Here is a 20202-nt window from a genome sequence, read left to right on the forward strand (position 1 = left end):
TAAGGGCCAGATCTGAAGTGGGAGGTGAACATTAACATCATCAAGGCCGAATTAAGAATGCGCTTCCTCCTACAACCGAAAAAAACAACAACCTGCCACAGGCTCTGTTGATCCAATTTTACATGGCTATTATAGAATCCATCCTCTCCTCCTCAGTCATAGTCTGGGTTGGGTAATCCATCATCCACTGCATGTGGCAGAACTAGATTGCAACACATCACCTCTATACCGCTTAAAGGTCCAGGAAACAAGCAGCCAAGATCATCACTGACAAATAACTCCGTTGCCACCATATCTTCCAAATCCTGGTTTGTCAAGGTCAGTCAAGACCAAAACCGATACACACCAAAACAGCTTCTTTCCTCGTGTTGTGATTCTCAGAACTGCCACATTCCAGATTCAGGGCATTTAATACACACACTAGTCTGGATTCATGGAATTCTGAATATTTCACAATGCACAGGAACTAATTGCAGTTGGAGAATTCTGATCAGTGGATTAAGCATGATGTGGGTGACCTTGATCGCTAGCTGGGTGTTACTGATACAAAGGCAAGTGTGCAGTCTTCTGTTCTGCCCATGTAGATCTGTAAGTTGTAGTTTAACTGCAAGGTGCAAAACTGATTTATATTTTAAGGTCTGAATTTATTCACTGGTCAAAGCACTATCTATTGTTTTAATGGTTTCGTATAAAGCATAATTTAAAAAAACAAAGAGGTTCCTTGTGTGGTCACAGCATTGTTTGTTGGATTATGCTGCTGTGTAACAAACCTGTGGATAGGTTCATGGTTGAATGATGAGGGAGGGCCCACTCATCAATATGTCATATTTGGAAAGCCTCTTGTGGCTCCCAGTGTAACCCTACCTTCACCCTGCTTTGACCCTCCCCTCCTCTTAGCTTGGGCCAATGTAACAATCAACTGAGTAATTTCCATGAAACCTGGTAAGATCTTGTTTCCCCTGGAGGAAACAAAACCACAATTTTTGCTATACTTATACTTGCACATCCCCAAAATGATATCTTCTTGTTCATATAAAGATGACGATCAATAAAATCACACGCTTAAACATAGCTTCTAACAGAATTACAGTTGGGTTGGTGGATAGCACAGAAAAATGTGTTGTCATCCTAAACAAATTTATCTTATTGAGGTTTGTACCTTTAAACTTACACATTGTATTATGTCTAGATTACTATGACGATATGAGTTTGTAAATTTACAGCAGAAAAAAATATATTTATCAACTCCAGAACTGTTAATAATGACATTATAGTGAATTACAGCGCAACTAATAGCTAAAAAAAAGGTGGAAGAAATCAGCCAATGGCATGTTAGAATGCATACGCCTTTGGCCAATCACAAGTCTCCATGTTAGCCGCTCCCTCCTCGCAGGTTTTCACCCACACTGCAGGATTTCAAGCAGCAGCCCTGTCCAAATTTCATCCATTTTCCGAAGCCTTTGGTGTCTCTTTTTTTGTACAGTAATGACACAGTGGATGTTTAACATTGCTGCCAGCTACAAGTCATCTTTGTTTTTCATCTAGCGGCAGGTAAGACATAACAGAAGGACGTTGTTTCCCTTAGCAGGACAGGTCGCCAACGACGCTATCCTTCGCTGATGTGTCAGCTAGCTGCCTAGTTAATCTTCGCCAACAATCTAGATAGGTTTCACTTTGCGCACATATAAAGGTGCTTTTGTCGACGCAAAGTGTCTTTTTAAGTATGAAATGGGTCAGGATTGTGCTGTTGGCTTGTGCACTCTCTACGTGGCAGCTGTCAAAGTTTAGCTTGCATGCATGCAGCCTGTTAGCAAGTTAGCCAGCAGTATTGTCAATACGATAGTTTATACAACAAGTAAATTGACCTAATAATGTTCAATCGAGTCCCAAAATGCAGACGAGGGACTCGGTTGTCAAACACAAAAAGCTACCCAGGTAACATTATCGGGTTCAGTTGGCCTCTTACATAATCCTGCCACTGAATCAAGATAGCTTTATATCCTGGATGAGTGTGTATGTTTTGAAAGACGTCACACACACACACACACACACACACACACACACACACTGAAACGACTATTCAGCAAACTCTAAACTCAGGCGACCTGGGTATCTATAAAGACCAGACCTGACCCCTGACCTCTGACCTTTGTCATCCCAGCTTCATCTTGCAGAGGCAAAGCAATGGGCCCGTATCATACAATTCGCCCCGTCAACAAATCTTGAATGAAAGTGAGTTAGTTTTCATGATTCCTTGATTCTTCTCTAATTTTCCTCCGCAGGTTCACTCTACAATTATGGAGTTGTGAGACGGGAGCAGAGTTTTGGGGGGGAAGGGGGAACTTTCCCCTCAAGTTTGATGGTTGGACTGCTGGACCAGGGGGGGTCAGAAAGTTGTTGAAATTGTTGCCTTTTGTAAATTGTGTACAAAGGAGAGATACTATTTTTTGCGGATGTGGAAAAAGTATATTTGTACCGTTTTTGTATCAAAGTTCTAGAACATTTATTATTTATTGAATTCTGCATGCTGTCGTATGTAGCAAGCACCTTAGGTTGTGTTGTGTCGTTTGTCGAAATGGTGGACTGAGCGAGCCACAGCCGGTCCCTGGGGTTGCTAGGGTGCGGTGGAACCTCAACACAAGCACAATTCTAGCACCCCAAACTTATTTCGACCTTGTGATATATATTATTTTCTTCTTCAAGAGCAGCTTTTGTTATCATACCTTTACTTTAGCAACATTGTGTTTGGGCTTTTTGGTTCCATATTCTGCTGTATTTTGAGTTTGTTTGCAATTGTGGGTGGTGGGCCTGCACAGGGGCTCTGTAGGACGTGTGTAATCAAAAAAGGAAGCGTCCGTTGCGTAGATTGGGCAGAGGGCAGAGGTCAGGATGGGTCCAGTGACGCCTGGCTGCACAACCAAATGCCGCTCGAAGCAGCACGGGGAGGAGGTGGTGGCGGCGCTCACGTCCAGTTCTCAGGGCCGGCTGCGGGCGTTCATATCTTCCCACTGCCACAACGCGGCCACCCTGAGAGACGCCTTCGGTCGCACCGCCCTGCACCTGGCGGCCTCCACGGGCAAGAAGGCCCTGCTGGAGTGGCTGCTGGAGAGCAAAGGTGCCGACATGACGGTGAAGGATAAGGAGTCAGGCTGGACCGCTCTACACCGCAGCGCCTTCTACGGGCACATCCACTGCCTCATATCACTGGTTAAGGTATGTTTGCATATGTTTGCAACGGCTCATAAAAATTGTGTAAATGTTTCACAGCACGAAACAGAATAATTGAAGGAATGAATTAAAAATGATTTTAGTCAAGTATCTTTGAATTAGAAAGCACAAATTTTTGTTTACCAGATTAGTTTATGCAATGTCTAGAGGCAGTAATGCATCGACAATATTCTGTCATGTTGCAAGAGTTGGCATTGATTGATGTGAGGTAAAGGTTCAAATAAACAATTAAAGCTTTTTTTCCATGATATTTCAATTGATTTCTATCATGACTTTGACTTTCAGCGCGGTGGTGTCCTATCCGCCCAGGACAAGGAGGGTCTCTCAGTCCTGGACTTGACAATGAAGGACAGACCAAGACATGTTGTCTTCAAAAACGCCGGTAAGAATTCAGCTGCAGTCGTCTGTACAAGTTGATATTATTGCCCATTAAGTGTGACAGTTAATTAGAACATATAGCCTGTAGCTAAACATGATATTCTCCTTTCACTGGAAGAAAAGACAATGCTGTCAGTGGAGCTCCTTTGAGCTGTGTCATTGTGTTTTCATCTTTTCATTCTCATCACAGACCCAACTGAAGTATACACGTGGGGAAATAATACCAATTTCAGTCTTGGGCATGGTAACCAGGAGAGCCGACAGCACCCTGAGCTGGTGGATGTGTTTGCCAGGACTGGAGTTTACATCAAGCAGGTAGGTTGACATCACTCTGTTGTTGTCGTCGTCCCAGCTCTCTCTCGGGAGTAAGAAAATAGTTTCTAGAATCCCCTAAGGACGACAACGTAGGGCTTCCCCACCCTGGAAGCTCCACTCTTCTATCTTCCTCACACCAGGATTTGCCTCATACTGATTGTTAAAGCAATGACAACGTGTGTGTTACGTAAAAAGGAAAACCACATGGGCTCTCCAGATAAGTCGACTCGCTTGGGTACACCAGCAAAACACTCCGTCCCCAGAGTCCTGCACCACATGAGCTTCTCCTCAGGGTGAGGAACAGCATTTGTATGAAATGTTTTTCTGTTAGAAGCACAGCCAGTGTTGCATTAAATACTTAACGGATGAATCCACAACGGTGAAAATGTAGCTTACATGCTGCTTGAGAAGCACACATTGCTATTTTGATAAAAGCTGCAGGTCATATGACTTATTCAAAGGTCATGATCTGACCTGGACTAGAAATGAGATGCACTCAAGGATCCTCATCTCATTCCCAACTTAACATTTCATCAAAGAAAATGAAGATGGATTAAAATATGAAATTAAAAACAATAATTTGATTTAAATTGAAAACTAAAAACTAAAACTAAATGGCTTGATTAATGAATTGATTGACAAGTTTCCCAGTCCGGTTCAGTTAATTGAAAGAGATGCAGGAACCTCTTCTTGAAGCGACAGTGTCCATCATGGGCCGACTGGGGGTCGTGGCTCCTAGAGGCGTTTGGCTTTGCAGCTTGTTGCAGTAGCCCACACAGCAGGAGTCTTGGCTCTGGGGTTAGCTTGTGCTTCTTGTAACCTGCTGGACACTCTTGATGCCATCTGCTGCTTTTCATCTCAAGATGATGCTTGCATCCAGTTCACTGCAGCGGTCCCTTTTCCAATGTCCTCCACATCATAGATGTCATGATCTGACACGTCATCTGTCGGTCTGATCAGACTGAGAGATGACAGTCTGATCTGTCATCTGGTGTCTCCTCAGCCAGCTGCCATAATCACATAATAATATGATTAGTAACATCACACAGACAAATATACATATAATACAAAAAGATCATGGTAATTCAAACCTACTGACGTATATGCATATGAATAGTACCAAACTGTTCCTTACCCATCATCTCGGTGGTCTCTCCTGCCTCCTCAAACATCTGACAGCTGATGGCAGGAGCTGACAGGAAGGTGTGAACCTTCCAGGAGCTCACACAGCTCCCCGCGGTGACCTGTTTGGCAATCCTGACGTCATCTGCCCATTTTTCCAGTGTAGTCAGCATCACACAGCATAGTACAGAATGACAGTGCTTAATATGTAACTCAGTCTAATTTTAAGGTTTGATGTTTGCAACCAGATATCTTATCTTTGTATTTGTTAGGCAATAATTCATCTTGTCTGTATGTCACTGCATTGTCGCTGTTTATGTACCAAACCTTAAGCTTGTCTTGTCTTTGCTGATCAGCTGGCCGTGTTGTGCAAAGTCATTTTCATAAAGCATGGTAGGAGACAGATGGATCTAATTTCATGACCACACTATGACCCAGTTGCTCTCCACGTAGCCTTTGTCTCCCCAGTCCAGTCCAGCAGGTGCCAGGGGTTAAATATTAATCCTAGAATGACACGTTTTAATTAAATGAACACCGGTGTGTATGCGTGTGTGTGGATGTCCATATCAATGTGATACTCCAGGAAACATCCCTGTATGCTATTGAAGACTTGAGGGGAGTGATGTATTAGTAATGATGTTTGCTTTTCCACTTGTGCCCGGGCCCTTTATTGGCATTGTGTTTTACTATCACTACACGAGGGCTTGGCTATGGGACATGGAAAGAGATGCTACACAACCCTTCATATGAGGTCAAGATCAGAATGACGCAAAGCTTTAATCGGCACAAACCATTGTCTCTAACTTTTACTTTTCCCTCTGAGCACTTAACCGTCTGGTATTAACATGTAGCGTCAAGAACGAAAACATTCATGTTTATTTTGTTCATGTTTTGCTGTGTCTTCTCTCCATAGGTGGTCTTGTGCAAATTCCACTCTGTGTTCCTGTCTCAGAAGGGTCAGGTGTTCACATGTGGACACGGGCAGGGAGGACGACTTGGCCACGGAGATGAACAGACTTATTTGGTGAGAGCTGTTGAATGACATTTGCAATTGAATGGCGTCATTTTGGTTCCGCAAGCTGCGCCATTTGTTGCGATAAATAAATGTGGAAGCTTCATCAGTGGGGGGCATGTTCCCTCTTAGGATGATGGGTTAGTGACCGCCACATTAAGAAAATATCTACAGTTCCTGGAATTTAGATCATGTCAATAAGTGTGAGACATTCAGGGTCGGGGATGTTTAGTGAGCTGCTGCCTCTTGCTCCTGTGTGTGTGTGTGTAGAAGGTTTGAATGGAGCTGATTATGATTATTCCTTCTTGAAGTGGAAAAGGAATTTCCTGGCTTGAATATTAAGCTTTGGCTGACATGAATTGCTTACATATCATGCCTTTTCAAAGCCTGTCAATATTAAACAGTTCCAGCCAGTCATGTTTTCCAGCTTGCCACTGATAAGATGGAAGTTCCTCCCTGACCAGAGTTGCATTAAAAGCTGAATATAAAAGTCTACAGTGTTGCACAGTTCCATGATTACATTTCTTATGCATATTCATAATACTCAATGCAAGGACCCATTCCATCCCAGGCTGTGTTTCAATGGAGTGGTCCTTAAGTTTATTTCTTTATACTGGAGACTAAGAATGTTGTTTCACATGTGGTTTCACTCTGGCAAGAACTAAACTTCTGTGGAATTCAGTGATTCATTTGGCATGGAAATTTCATAATCAAACACATTGAAACTTAGCTCTTGGTGATAACTATCTCCAGTCCCTCAGGCTCATGCTGCTCTTTCCTCTACTCAGGTTCCCCGGATGGTTGAGGGTCTGATGTCCCACCACTGCTCCCAGGTGGCGGCAGCTAAAGACCACACTGTTGTGCTGACAGAGGAAGGCTATGTCTACACATTTGGCCTCAATACCTTCCATCAACTGGGTCTTTCCCCTCCTCCTGCCTCTGCACATGTTCCAAAACAGGTGGAGTAACTGACAAGACCATCCATTGTTATCCATATTATAGTTGGAATGACCCATGAGTGTTTTTAACCTGCTATTCGTAAGACAGCACGTCATTTGTTTTCCTTTTTAGGTTATTGCTTTCAGCCAGTACCCCTGGAATTAAGTTGTACATTGAGGAACTTCCCTTTATTGAGGTTTCAATCTTTTCTATTCTGCATATTCAGGTGTCTTCTAAGACGCTGAAAGGGAGGACTGTGATTGGAGTGGCAGCAGGAAGGTTCCATACAGTGCTATGGACCAGGGAGGCCGTCTACACAATGGGACTCAATGGAGGGCAGCTGGGTAAGTTGCAGCTTTCAAATGTCAGCAAGTCACTGCAAGGAAAAAAATCAGCAGTTATACACAGATTAAAAACACCTTTAATAAATAAAATATGTTTTTTTTTCATCTCTGTGTATATTGGCGAAATTATCTAAAAAATGTATCTTTGAAACACCAGGTTACCTGCTGGACCCCAACGGTGAGAAATGTGTGACAGCCCCCCGGCAGGTGTCCGCTCTGCACCATAAGGATGTTACAATAGCCATGGCAGCAGCCAGTGACGGAGCTACAGTGGTTGTGACTGAAAAGGGGGATTTTTATCTGTTGGCTGACTACCAGTGCAAGAAAATGGCTTCACGGTAAATTGGTCCCTTTCCTACAAATGTGGTGTTGCTTTTACCAGTAAAATGTGTGTTTCCATCCATAAATTTAAATGTCTGAATACATAATGTGTCTGTGGGTGTGGTTTATTGATATACATATATAATAATGTTTATTATGTGAAAAGCACAAACTAAGTACTATGGATTTTATTTTTTATCAAGAAGCTGGGTTTTTATTTTGACGAACCGAAGTGTCCACGTTTGTTCCTCTCAGGCAACTGAATATAAAGAAGGTCCTGGTTAGTGGAGGCAGTCTAGACCACCGTGTGGATCCACAGGTCCTGAATGAGGTCGGAGGCGAGACGGTGGCTATTTTGGCGCTGGATGAAGCTGGGAGGGTGAGTCCAAGTTCGGGGCTTTCATTTTTTTACTCTGCTTCTTTCCCCATTGAGAAATATTATGTTAACATTGAATTGGTCTAAATCAATTATTATTGCTTATTATTTCCAAAGCGAGGTTTTGGCATCCATTTGGTGCTTATAATTGGTTTCACCTCTACCACCTCATTTTGCATAGTGAGATGTGATTCATGCTCATAATTGATGTTCCTTGTAGTTTGCTTCACAAATCGCATTCAATGGTGAAAGTCCTCTAGCACGGTGTTTCTTTGATGCAGCAACAGGACTTGATTGCAACAGGACTGCACTCTGTCTACATTGTATTCCTGTAGCTGAAAAAGCAAATGTGTACACTTATGTCCAGCTCTTGCTGTGCTGTGAATGCTTTTTCTTACCTTCTCTGAATTGTGTCCTTTATTGCTTTTTCCCCTGTCAGGTGTTTTGCTGGCGCTCCTCAGGCAGCTCAGTGAGACAGTGTCGCTGGGCATACGGGCGTCAGGTTTACATTTCTGACATAGCTCTCAGCAGGAACGTCATGATGTTTGTGACTCAGGAAGGGGAGGGCTTCATTGGCACTTGGGCTGGAGGAATTAAGAAGCACGGGCAGAAAAAAGGTAAACCACTGAATCGGCATGTGTGTAAATATTTACATAATAGTGACTTTATCTTTGAGGTAAATGACGTAACATGTATGTAACATAAATGAACGTTTAACAAAATGAGGCAATAAGGTGTCAGAAATGACAAGAAGTTATTAAAAATGATATCAATCTGATTTGAAGGCTTCTTGTCCTATTACAGAGGGTAGTGTAGAGGTTTGTGGTCATTCCGATGCTGGAACAGTGTACGAGCGAATCCGCCTGGAGAAACTCCCCAACGTCCACAGAGCCATCAGCGTCACCATGGACTCCAAAGGGCGAAACTTTGGGGTGCTTCAATCCGATCCCAAAACAAGGTAAAGGTTGTATCTCCAGAAGAAGAAGAAGAAGAAGACACTTATACGGGATTGCATGAATTTGATTGACATTCTCTACCCTGTTTCTTCAATCCAGCATGTACGAGATTCCTACCGTTTCTCCATCCTCCTTCTCCGAACACTTCCGGTGTCTACTGGAGGAGGCAGATGAAATGGACAGCATCCATGATGTCACGCTCCAGGCTGGCAATCGCACATTTCCAGCTCACAAGTACATTCTGTCTATGAGGTCCGATTTCTTCCGGAAGCAGTTTCTCTCCGAACGGGGCGGGCTTGAAGAGGATATAGAAGATGAAATAAGGAGGAGCGAGGACTCCGTGGGCTGCGATCTACTCATTCTGGAGAAGGTATCTCCGGAGATGCTCGAATATGCGCTGCGCTTCATCTACACAGACTCCTGTGAGCTGCTGGTGCATGGATCCCGGCCCAGAGTCTCAGGCCTCCTGCCAGGTCAACACCAGGTGAGGAAAGAAGTGGCTTATTCACAAAACAATTGAATTAGTCAGCCCAAGATTTCATAGCACACACTTTTAATAAGGCCAATCAACTTCTTTACATGAAACCATATTTGCACTGAGTTGGTGAACTGACTGCTGAATTCCTGTGTAGTGTAACGTTTATACTCTCAAATCTCTTATGAAACTCAAGACTTGCCTTAACCATACTAGTTAATCAGTTTGTAATGAAGAGGAAACGATCAATCAGTAGAATTGTCTTATGTTTTATTTTCTTTCGTTTTGACATCTGAGTAAGTGGGACAAATACTTAAAAACATACAGCCTGATATCTTCTGTTAACAAAATAACATTGTATTTCTCTGTGCACACCTGTGTAAGTGATTTAATAGCTGAATCAAAAAAACATTTGACACCCTTAAAACTGACAATGATTGTGTACATATAACTTGTCCATATGTTGAAAAACGGTTAAATACAATGATTCTGAATGTCTGCTGTAAGCAATTTCAGTCCAAAAATATAGACAGCAGCCTTCAGAAATGGTTTATGTAGCGAGTGTGTATTCTATTGTCTGTTTCTTTGGCAGGATTGTGAGGAGGACAGGCTTATCAGCAGCCTGCAGGAGTTGAGCCTGAGAGGGCGTTCAGCCCTCGAGGTCTACCGCTCCCTTCCCTCTGCAACCAAAGATGATGGTGACAAGGCCAAGAGCAAGACTGGCAAGGCTGGCAAGAAGGGGAAAGAAGGCAAAGGTGACAAGGCTGGAGCCAAAGAGGAAGGGGCCAACCCTGTGAAAACTTTACAGGGTGTGGCAAAAAAGCTGGGCCTGGGCAGTCTGTCTGCACGGTGAGAGACCAAGGGAGCTTCAAACCAGGACTCAGTCTGAGACCCTCTGTCAGATGTTGTAACTGTGTTTTCTTTATGCTTTGACAGACTGGACGGGGTCAAATATGAACATGGAAAGATCAATGTTGTTCAGAAGAAAAGTGGCAACAAACTTAAATTCAACCAGAGAAAATGGTAAGTTTACCGTATAAAATTTGGTAACAGTGAACCAAACAGTAATGAACGATTGACAGTAATGAATCATTTTCTCATGTCTCCAACAGCGGCTACCTTTGTGATGTTACTCTAAAGTCTGAAGAGGGAAAAGAGTTTCCTTGCCACAAAAGTGTGCTTTGTGCAAGACTGGGTGAGCACTGCATCCACATCCACAAAGACATACACACACAGACTGTCTTAGTACTTCCTGTCATAATGAACATCTCTGCATTTTGATGTGTTGTCCAAAGTGGCCAGGAAAGGCTTTTTGAATATTCCATAAGTAACTACTTATTGTTTTCTTTTTCTTTTTTTGCAATTTGTTTTTATTGAAGCAGATATTGTACATGGCATTGTGCATACAGGTGAAGGGGATTTTGGAGATCATTTTTTATATAGAAAGAGGGGAAAGAGGAGAGAGAGAGATAGACAGAAGGGAGGCAAAAGGGAGGCTACTTATTGTTTTCAACATGTTGTTTGAGTTTGTTTGTTATTTTAATGTTTTCCCTTCTGGGGACACCAGACCTGTGGTGCTCAGGAGAAGCTTTATTTTATAGTGCTATGGATGTTGAGTGTGTGTTTTGGTTTTGTAATCTTTCTTTCCATCTTTTCTGCAGAATACTTCAACAGTATGTTTGGAAACCCCTGGATCGAGGTATGCCACGTCTTTATTTCATGCACTTGTATTCTTTAAAGGTCAATTCCTTTTGTTGTGAGTAAACGCACATATAAATCTTCTGAGCCAGACCTGAAAATACTGTTCTCTTACACCCCCCTCAGGCCACGTCTTGTACTGCACTGGAGATGCCTACCAGCTCAGAGATTCTGCACGTCATTCTCGAGTATATTTACACAGATGAGTCTCCCACCATTAAAGGTAAATACTCATTTTTCAATCTGACTGCAGGCACATTTTGAATTGTGCTTTGCTAAATTTGAAAACTGTACTGGTGAGCTCAGATCTTCTGTTTTTCCCCCCTACAGAGTCTCTGAACCTGGAGTTTGTCTGCAGTGCATTGGTTGTGGCCGACCAGATGCTCATCACACGCCTGAAGGAGATATGTGAGGTTGCAATCACTGAGAACTGTAAGTCCTGTCTTGTTTTGATTTGCCCGAACATTTCAACCACTCCTTATTTAACATAAACATTAACAACATAAACAGAAAATGAATTAACATAATATTCTTAGACACAGGCATATAGTTTTCTCTGAAAACCCTTTCATTGTGCTTTCTTTGTTCAGTGACCCTGAAAAATTCTGCAGAGCTGCTGGAGTTTGCAGCAATGTACAATGCAGAGCAGCTTAAACTCTCCTGCCTCCAGTTTATCGTGCTGAACATGGCCGCCCTGCTGGAGTCAAAGTAAGTTCGTACAGAAGGAAAACATTGCTTGCCACTAAAACTTTGGCTCTGTGAGCTTTATTGGTACAGTATTGTAAAAGTTCTATTATGCTACGGTGCAAGCTTCTGAAATATGCTTTGGTGCTACGTATATAAAATCGAGTTTGTCAGAGTACATAATTTTTTGTGTAAAATAATGATGAAGATGCATGCAGAAAATTTCTTTGCAAAGCAAGTTGGATACATAATGCAAGACAAAAGAACATTTTTCTCTTTCTCTTGTTTGCATTCCATTCAGAGCTCTGGATATCCTCAGTGATGAAGTGCTTCTGGAGCTCTCTGCATCCTACAGGAAGATGGTGAGTGATCCACGCTCACAATTTAAACTGCAGAAGCTGCGATGATGAGCTGCGAGAAGCTTGCTAAAGTAGGGAATGAATAGTCCTTTTTTAAATGAAAGCACAAAACTGAAAACAGCAATTCCTCATCTTCTATAATGGGATTTGATTGTGAATGATGTTTCTGCATAATTTACAGCAAGAGCAGTAACTCTGAGTCACAAAATTGAGAATTGTTAACGGCTAACTTTCGCTGGATATGCTGATTTGGTCTGTCCTGATGTTTTTAGTAATCTTTGTTTATTGCTTGGTATCAGATCCCAGCCATGCAAAGGAGGCTCATCACACCAGACCCCGGTGCCCCAGACCTTAGTGCTTACGAGGATGAAGATCTGGACTCAGCATTCAGCCCCAAATCAGAAGTAGAAGTGGATCACTCCTGCAGGTATACAAGGAATGTTCTGATCTCTGATTAAAATTGGAAAGAAATATTGTATGAGCAAGAATTCTGGTTGTTTCTACTGGAGCCAGCTTCTATAATATGGATACAGATCATGAACACAAGCTTTTTTTTGTATTCCTATTGTTTTTACAGCTATTCATCCCTTTGTCCAGATAGATGGTATTAGGGATGTCTATATTGAAATGTGAACCTTTATAGAACTTCTCATTTGGAAAGCTGTCCAACAAGTTTGTTGTAATTTTCTCCAAGTAAACTAATCACCTGATCATAAATAATCTGTTTGTACTGTATGTGCTAAAACACATGTATTCATGTTTTTGCAAAAATAAATATCAGCTAATGAGTGTTTGCTCAAAATGCTCTCTTGCAGGGAAATTCTGCTGAAGAAAGCCAAGATAAAAGCTAAAAAGAAACCCAGGCGGCGTTCTGACAGCTCAGCGGGCTACACACTCTCTGATATCATTCAAAGCCCTCCTGCTGCAGGTACGCACACACACAATATTGTTTTGTGGCACATTTTGCATCAAACACTGGTTATTGTTGTTCTTTCACATAATGACAAAAACCACATCAAGGGTTTTTATTTTTCCTTTATAGCCAGCAGCTCCCTAACAAAATTATCAAGTTATTTCAGAACCCTGTAATATTTTTGTTAAGGCTTTGTTGTCTTTCCTCACAGTTGTTTCTCCGTGTCTGACAAAGTCGGGCAAGGCCAACTCAGCCGAGTCCTTGCAGGAGCTGTTGACATCGGACTCGGAGGGCAGCTGCATGGGGGTGGGAAGCCCCCGGGACATACAGTCTCCTGTCTTCCACGAAAGGGTTGAGGTTAGTACACAGTTAACTTAATAGATCAGATACAACACATTCTAAATGTTGTACAGCTCCAACATGCAATAGATACACCTTTACATACCATCTCTAACTCTGAATAAGCAACTGTGACTGCCTTAATTATGTGTAGGATGAGAAAGCTGCTGTCAGTCAGAGGCCAAAAACCCCACCCACCACCCCAACCTCCCAGCGGAACGGCCTCCTGACTCCGCCCAGGAGCTCAGGCCCACAAACCATCAGTCCCGTCGAAGCCTGGTAAGATAGATGTGGATGATTCTGATCTAAACCTCAATGGTTCCAGTTTGTTCTTTTCTCCTACCCTGAGAAAAACATGTTTGCTCTGAGAAACAGGTTTTGTGGTTTTGAGAATGGAGGCAATGTTTTCAATCCCAGTTAATAAATCACAAGTGAGCATGGAGCTGTATGTCCTATGTGCTAGGTGTGACTGTGTTTATGCCTTTAGCAGCCCTGCTCGTCCAACTCCGGTCTTGGATCTGAGGGCCATCATGGACATGGAAGCTAATTCTGTGCACACCCTGGGTGCAACGCCTAAAAGCCCTGGGAGGTAAGAGAAGTGAAATAAATTCATTTTACCTGCGGACTATGTTTGAATTACTGAGACCTCTTGCTTTTTCTTACTGCCTGTAGTGTTGGTGTCAGCAGCAAGCACTCCCCTGCTTCCTCTAAACTGTCCCAGAAGCAGAGGAAGATGTTGGCTATGGCCCACAAAGAGGCCAGTGTTGAATCCACCACAACCAAACTGACCCCCACAGTGACCCCATCCAAAGGCAGTGTGAAGGCCTGGTGAGTGAACTTTTAAGACACCAAGGACACCAAGGATGCATCATAGACTGTGGTTTTCCTTGTTTGTAGGTTATCATCTGACCAGCTACGCATTCTCCTCCATTCTCCAGCTTTAGTCATACAATATTGTTACACCAACTATTGACCCTAGATAAACACCAGCTTATCTAGGGTCAATCCTAATCCTTTTAAATACACAAAACTATTTCTGCAGCAAATGAAAAGTAACTCAGTAACTCTGCCTAAAGTGCCTCTCTATGTGCAAAGGCAAGAGTGTGTTCATATTGTTTTCATATCCAGAGAGCACATCTAGATTGCATATTCGTAGGAAGCATAACCTTCATAAATAACAATGATGAACAATATATATTTTTTTTTCTTTCTTTTTTTTTCTTTCTCACATTTTGTTTGCAGGGCAACAGCAGTGCAGTCTCCACCCTCCTCTCGGTCATTTCGGGAGCTGGTGGCCGAGGAGGAGAGCCGATTGATCGGACTAGGCCAGACGGGGGCCCAGAGGGTCCAAGGAGCTCATGGGCCTCCGTCTGTTGCTACTGCTGCCGCTGCTGCCAGGAAGGTCACTTTCAAATGTGCTGAAACCAGTGAGCCAGAAAGACCCGCTGGGTATGTATACCAAAATGCCAAATAAGAGCTTGTGCATAAACCAGCATTTGCATCAACTCAGATAACACATATGCCTTATCAACCAAGCTTCCCTCAACCTGTCGTTACTGTCATTGCCGCCAATGTCCACTTGATGGCACTGTTGGAGCACTTGGTCACTGGTGCTCTACCCAAGCTAAGCCCTTTACTTCAACTTCCACCCAGCCAAAACTCTTTTCTGATCCGTCATCAGACACACACAAAAATACAGATCTGTAACATGCAAACAAACACACTGGTCATGAGATCGAGAAATAAAAGGGGAAGTATTGATGAGTGGGTGTCGAGTAACTAACTGACTGAAGACTGAATAAATGCTAGTGTGAGAATTTGGACAGGAGCACCAATCAGACATAAGCACTGACTGACTTCTGCTGAAACAGGGGCAAAACTGTTGTGTGTTCTGAATGACCCAGTGCAGTCAGGATGAACTGCCCATTTGAGACCAAGTCACGCCGACCTTTACAATGTCACCAGTCAGCAAGACAAACACAACACACACGAGTGGAAGTCAATGAAGACAAACGCTCAAATGAAGAAGGCAGAACAGCGATCGGTAAACACACACTGAATCAAACACGATGAGGAAATGAAAGGTATACTCTCTGTGTTTGTAGAAGCTCATTTGCACACCAAAGGAGGATCGGCTTGAAGTGAATACAGAAGCTGCTTTGTGCTTTGCCTTTGGAAATCAGTAAATATGTTTTATTTTCACAAAATAAGAAATAGTACCTCTGCTTTCTTATGCCTTAGAGATGTTTCACACACTAAAGGTAATTAAATCACCAATATAAAACACCAATATTCAACAATAATGGTTTGTACAATGATTTTGAATGTGGAATTCACACTTATAGGTTGTTGTGATGTGGGAGTACATTACATTACATTACATTACGATCATTTGGCAGACGCTTTTATCCAAAGCGACTTACATTACATTACCACCCTTCGCAGAGGGGGGAGCAATTGAGGGTTTGGTGCCTTGCTCAGGGGTGCCTCGGCAGGGGCTCCAACCGGCAACCCTCCGGTTCCCAAGCGGAAGCTCTACCCACTGAGCCACTGCCTCCCAAGGGACCAACCCTCTGGGATGGTCCCAAAGTCAAGTCAAGTTTCTTTTGGGTGCAAGTCACCTCACACACGTCTAAAGTGGTAGATATCCAAATACCACGCCTCCCTAACATTTGACTTCTTAATTATGATTCATCACTCAATCTCACCATAGCTCAGTAAAGACTTGTAGCAAACATTGAAGCCCCGCCTTTGCAGTATATTGATTCACCGGCTTTCTTGACGTCCTGTCGCTGGAGCTTTTTCAAAGCACAAACAAATGGTGCCAAACCAATGACAAGAATCAATACACTCTCAAATTCTATAGAAGAAGTGAAATTGTGCTACACTCAGCATGAGTAAGGGGAGGCGAGGTAGCAGGTAGGTTTCCGTCGTTCCGCCCCCATGGCGGAAGGGAGGCGATTCTTCCCTAGCAAGCACCGGGACTTCCGATTCAACAAAGAACTACTAGAAGATTGGTGTAATGGTTTATGTAGGGGTTGGACCATATGTATAAGAACTTCTACAGTATTGTGTGTGTGTGTCTGAGTATGCACGTGTGGCATATATATGTAGCATATGCTTTCACTGTGTGTCTTGTTGCTGTCCTTTAGGTTTGGACATGTGTTGGCCATGTGTTATGTGTCTGCTTGTGTGGGTTTATATCTGGGACGTTCCTTGTTTTTGTATGAGTGTATTATCCCATTGTTTACACCCGTACTTTCTTTACTTTAATCTATTTTCTCTCTGCCCTTGAATATGTTATTTATGGAACAAACAGTATGATTTCTTTGCCTGTTCTCCTGCTAAAACAAAACATAAAATAGTAGAAAAAACAATAGTTGGGCACAAAAAGGTCCCACATTTCATCTTTTCCTGTAAGTGTGTATCCCTCTCTATCTGACCTGAGATGGCTTATTTCCTGCGGTGTGTGTGTGTCTGCTCCTGCGTCACGCTGCAGACCTCTGGATATTAAGAAGCCGTGTGAATCATATTGCTGAACCTTCTGATTGTTATCAGAATTGATAAGGGCAGACCTCGTGTCACATTGGATCATACAGAACAGGAAGTGGGTTTCGGGTTCCTTTTGGTATTTGGAGAGAACAATGAAGCCGAGGCGGAGGAAGCCCGAGCAGCCTTGTGCTTTGTTCAAATGTATCATAATAATAGAACATTACTGTACAAAATGCCTTCTACTTGTGATTTTGACTAAACCTCCTAACAAGTGAGACCACAACATACTGTGCCCATGTAATAGATAGTATGACATAACCTTTAAATCGCACACAAGCCTGCATAAACCAAAGTGCAGTTTGCTTGTGTCATCTGTTTGACATGTCATGGTGTTACATGTCATGACAAGACACGAAGATGTATAAATGCAGTGCTGTTACACAATCCTCATACATGATGCATGTGAAAGGCACGTGGACAGCTTGTCAGGAAAAGTTGACTCAACCTTTGTCCACCTTGGTTCCCCTCTTGTTGCTTTCACTCACTATTGTCATAACTGGAACACTAACACTCCTGTCACCCCGTCCTCTCTGTTTGTCTCTCCTTCTCCTCTCTCTCTGTCACCTCCTTCCTCCCCCAGGCCCTGGGTGCTCGGAGCGGTCGGCAGCCCCCCCACGTCCTCCCTGGTGACCTTTGCCTCCATTGTGGAGGAGGAAAAGCAGCAGGAAGCCGCACTCATCCGCAGCCGAGAGAAGCCACTGGCGCTCATCCAGGTAAACATATCTTGTCTGTGCGTTTGTGTTTATACGTGCGGTCGCGGCTGAAGCGGGTGTGAGTGATTGTATGGTTTGTAAACGCAACAGCCAACTGAAAGGCTTAGACTGAGCTTAGTGATGCTTTGGGCGGTGTCGACTGTAGCGCGCCTTCCTTCCTTTCCATTCGGCACACATTTGTGCAACGAGTGTCACATTGTGTACAGTGTTTGTTAGTAATGAGGTGCCTCCAGTTGTCTCCTGACAGCCTCGCAGCTCTCAGCGGTTCTCGCCAGGCTCCTGTCAGTGCCTTCACCAAGCGCTCAACTCTGTTTCTCTGTGGCTGCCTGTTTGCTATTATGCAAAACTCCCACATTATCATCAGGTCTCACAGTGTCAGCGTTTTCGTTGTTTACCCTCAAATAAGTTTGGGTTTTGTTTCCTACAATTTCCCCTTTCTGTCTTTTTCTCTAACACACTTTCCTTCTCTGCGTGTCCAGATTGAAGAGCGGGCCATCCAGGACCTTCTGTTCCATTACAACGCCCATGACAACCCCGACGAGCTCATCGTAGTGGAGAGGACCTCGTGCGGTCCGATCGCAACCCCGACTTGGAACAAACACTGAGAGCAAAACAGCACAGCCGCAACTTTGCTGGTTTGCCACTCTGTGTTGTTTCCATACTTGTATCATCCCCAAGCATCTTCATTTATATCAGTCACTGCTGGAGAGTATCCTCAGACTCACACACACCAGTGTGGATAAGGACTGATGCAAATTAAGGCTTGTGTCAGAAGTGTTACTTTTAATGCTGCTTAACGTCTTGTAGGTTTGTGTGTGTGTGTGTGTGTGTGTGTGTGTGTTGGAGTGCAAGAGAGGGAAAGAGAGAACGTGTGTGCGTGTCTGTGCACATGTATGTTTATTTTTTTTCTGTAAATCAGTTTTGGGGTAGGATTGGATCTTTCTCTGTAGAATAATGTGAAAGCAAACTCTTTTCGCAGAACAGCTTTTGCCGTATTTAGTTGCCAAAGATTTTCAAAACCATAAATTGTGCGACGACACCATGTGGACGGCGAGTTGCAGTGGTGTGATTAGTGCCAAGTGTGAACATATGTCTCAAGTGTTGCATGAGAAACAAGATGATCTGTTTACCAAATTAGTGCATTAACTCTTTATTGTTTGTTTCCTCTTAAAGGGGGACTCCACTGGTTTTTACATATTCAATTCAGTTCATTGGTGTTGAAGAGGAGGAATACAACTGTAGAGGAAGATCTGATAAGGATACAAGTTTGAAAACGGCCTTTGTAGTGAATTGAGCACATCTAACATCGTCACCTTTTCTATTCAGCTTTCAAACTTCTTTGAGGCCTGAGCATCAACACTAAGTGCCCACTGTGATGTCTGGGAGTTTAGTTTCCCAATCTTTGATCATCTCTACAGCTACAGGAACTTTTATGAAGAATGTTTCCACACGCTGTGCTCCCGAGACGAATGAACAGAATTTAACATTTAAAACCAGTGAAGTCCACCCCTCATTCTGCAATGAAAAGTGAAACTGTGCTTGAACATGGATATATCTGGCATATTTAAAAGACACTCTTAGATGCAGCTGGACAGCAGGGCTTGATTGTGTGGAAAGTTATGAGATGCAGCTAAGCCGGTGCGCCTTTTATCAACCATTAACCACATACAGGTACAGCAGTTGGTTTCATAATTTCTTCATGGTTTTGGATGTAACTGAGGCGATGTTGACTCGGTATCTCAGATCAGGACTGCGTGCTCTCGTCTTTCTTCAATTTCCATTTATACGGGTGATTGAGAAAGGATGTGAAGAGAGAAAAATTGGCATGCAATAAAATCTCCTACCTGTGCAAAAGAGCCTTTCTCCCCCCGTCTGAATTTCCCTTCAATTACAGAATCCTATCGCATTTCATTCTCTCAATTAACTCTCCTGCTTTATTTTTGTGTGTTTTTACCGCAGCACAATGTGGCTCTCGCTACATTTAATAAACGCAACATATCATCCGGCCATCTCCCGACACTTCATCTGCCCCGCCGCATGAGGAAACGGCCATTATGGAGTCTCGGGGCTCTGATTAGCCGCGATGACCCTGCGCCGAGAGGAAAGTGTGGCTTTTATTGGCTGTAATTACGGCTAGAGCGTCACATCAGAAGTCAGAGAGGGAAGCCTCGTGAGGGAAATATTAATCTCTCATCAGGTTGTATTAGTTAAGACGGGAGATGACGCACAAATCAAAGCCTCGGAGAGAACGTCTAGATTTACAGATCGCAGCTGACGTACGGTGAACCCGCAGCGTCTGTGTTGTAAATGTAATGTTTCTGCAGGCGTCGTATGATCTCTGATTTTCCAAACCTTCCTGAGATGTGGCCTGAATAACGTACGTGAGCATATGTAGTCACTTAGTATTGATATTCATTCAAGCTGCAGTGCGCATAGTTTAGCTGTGACACACGGAGAGCTGGGTGTGTGGAGAGTTTG

At 43.2% G+C, this 20202-nt stretch overlaps 1 protein-coding gene across 2 annotated transcripts; it reads left to right on the forward strand.

Annotated features, from left to right (window-relative positions):
• The first annotated feature begins 1389 nt into the window (after positions 1–1389).
• On the forward strand, positions 1390–19580 carry ibtk (inhibitor of Bruton agammaglobulinemia tyrosine kinase). Of its 2 annotated transcripts, none has more exons than XM_076150296.1 (29): positions 1390–1551; positions 2283–3213; positions 3514–3610; positions 3797–3921; positions 5957–6067; positions 6844–7014; positions 7221–7338; positions 7496–7676; positions 7915–8038; positions 8475–8652; positions 8840–8993; positions 9091–9475; positions 10059–10315; positions 10403–10489; positions 10579–10661; positions 11128–11165; positions 11291–11387; positions 11495–11596; positions 11755–11872; positions 12150–12210; positions 12507–12634; positions 13023–13135; positions 13332–13477; positions 13614–13738; positions 13947–14048; positions 14132–14287; positions 14702–14908; positions 17592–17724; positions 18204–19580. In XM_076150296.1, the coding sequence occupies exons 2-29, from the start codon at positions 2890–2892 to the stop codon at positions 18327–18329; spliced, it is 4047 nt and encodes a 1348-aa protein (XP_076006411.1). In that variant the 5' UTR covers positions 1390–1551; positions 2283–2889; the 3' UTR covers positions 18330–19580. The 2 variants fall into 2 exon arrangements, with proteins under 2 accessions (XP_076006411.1, XP_076006412.1); XM_076150297.1 differs by having other exon boundaries at positions 13950–14048.
• The last annotated feature ends 622 nt before the right edge of the window (positions 19581–20202 follow it).

The sequence above is a fragment of the Genypterus blacodes genome, unplaced genomic scaffold (genome assembly GCF_046128005.1).
Source record: "Genypterus blacodes isolate CSIRO-AG114 ecotype Tasmania unplaced genomic scaffold, CSIRO-AGI_Gbla_v1 ptg000052l_1, whole genome shotgun sequence".
Classification (NCBI taxonomy): domain Eukaryota; kingdom Metazoa; phylum Chordata; class Actinopteri; order Ophidiiformes; family Ophidiidae; genus Genypterus; species Genypterus blacodes.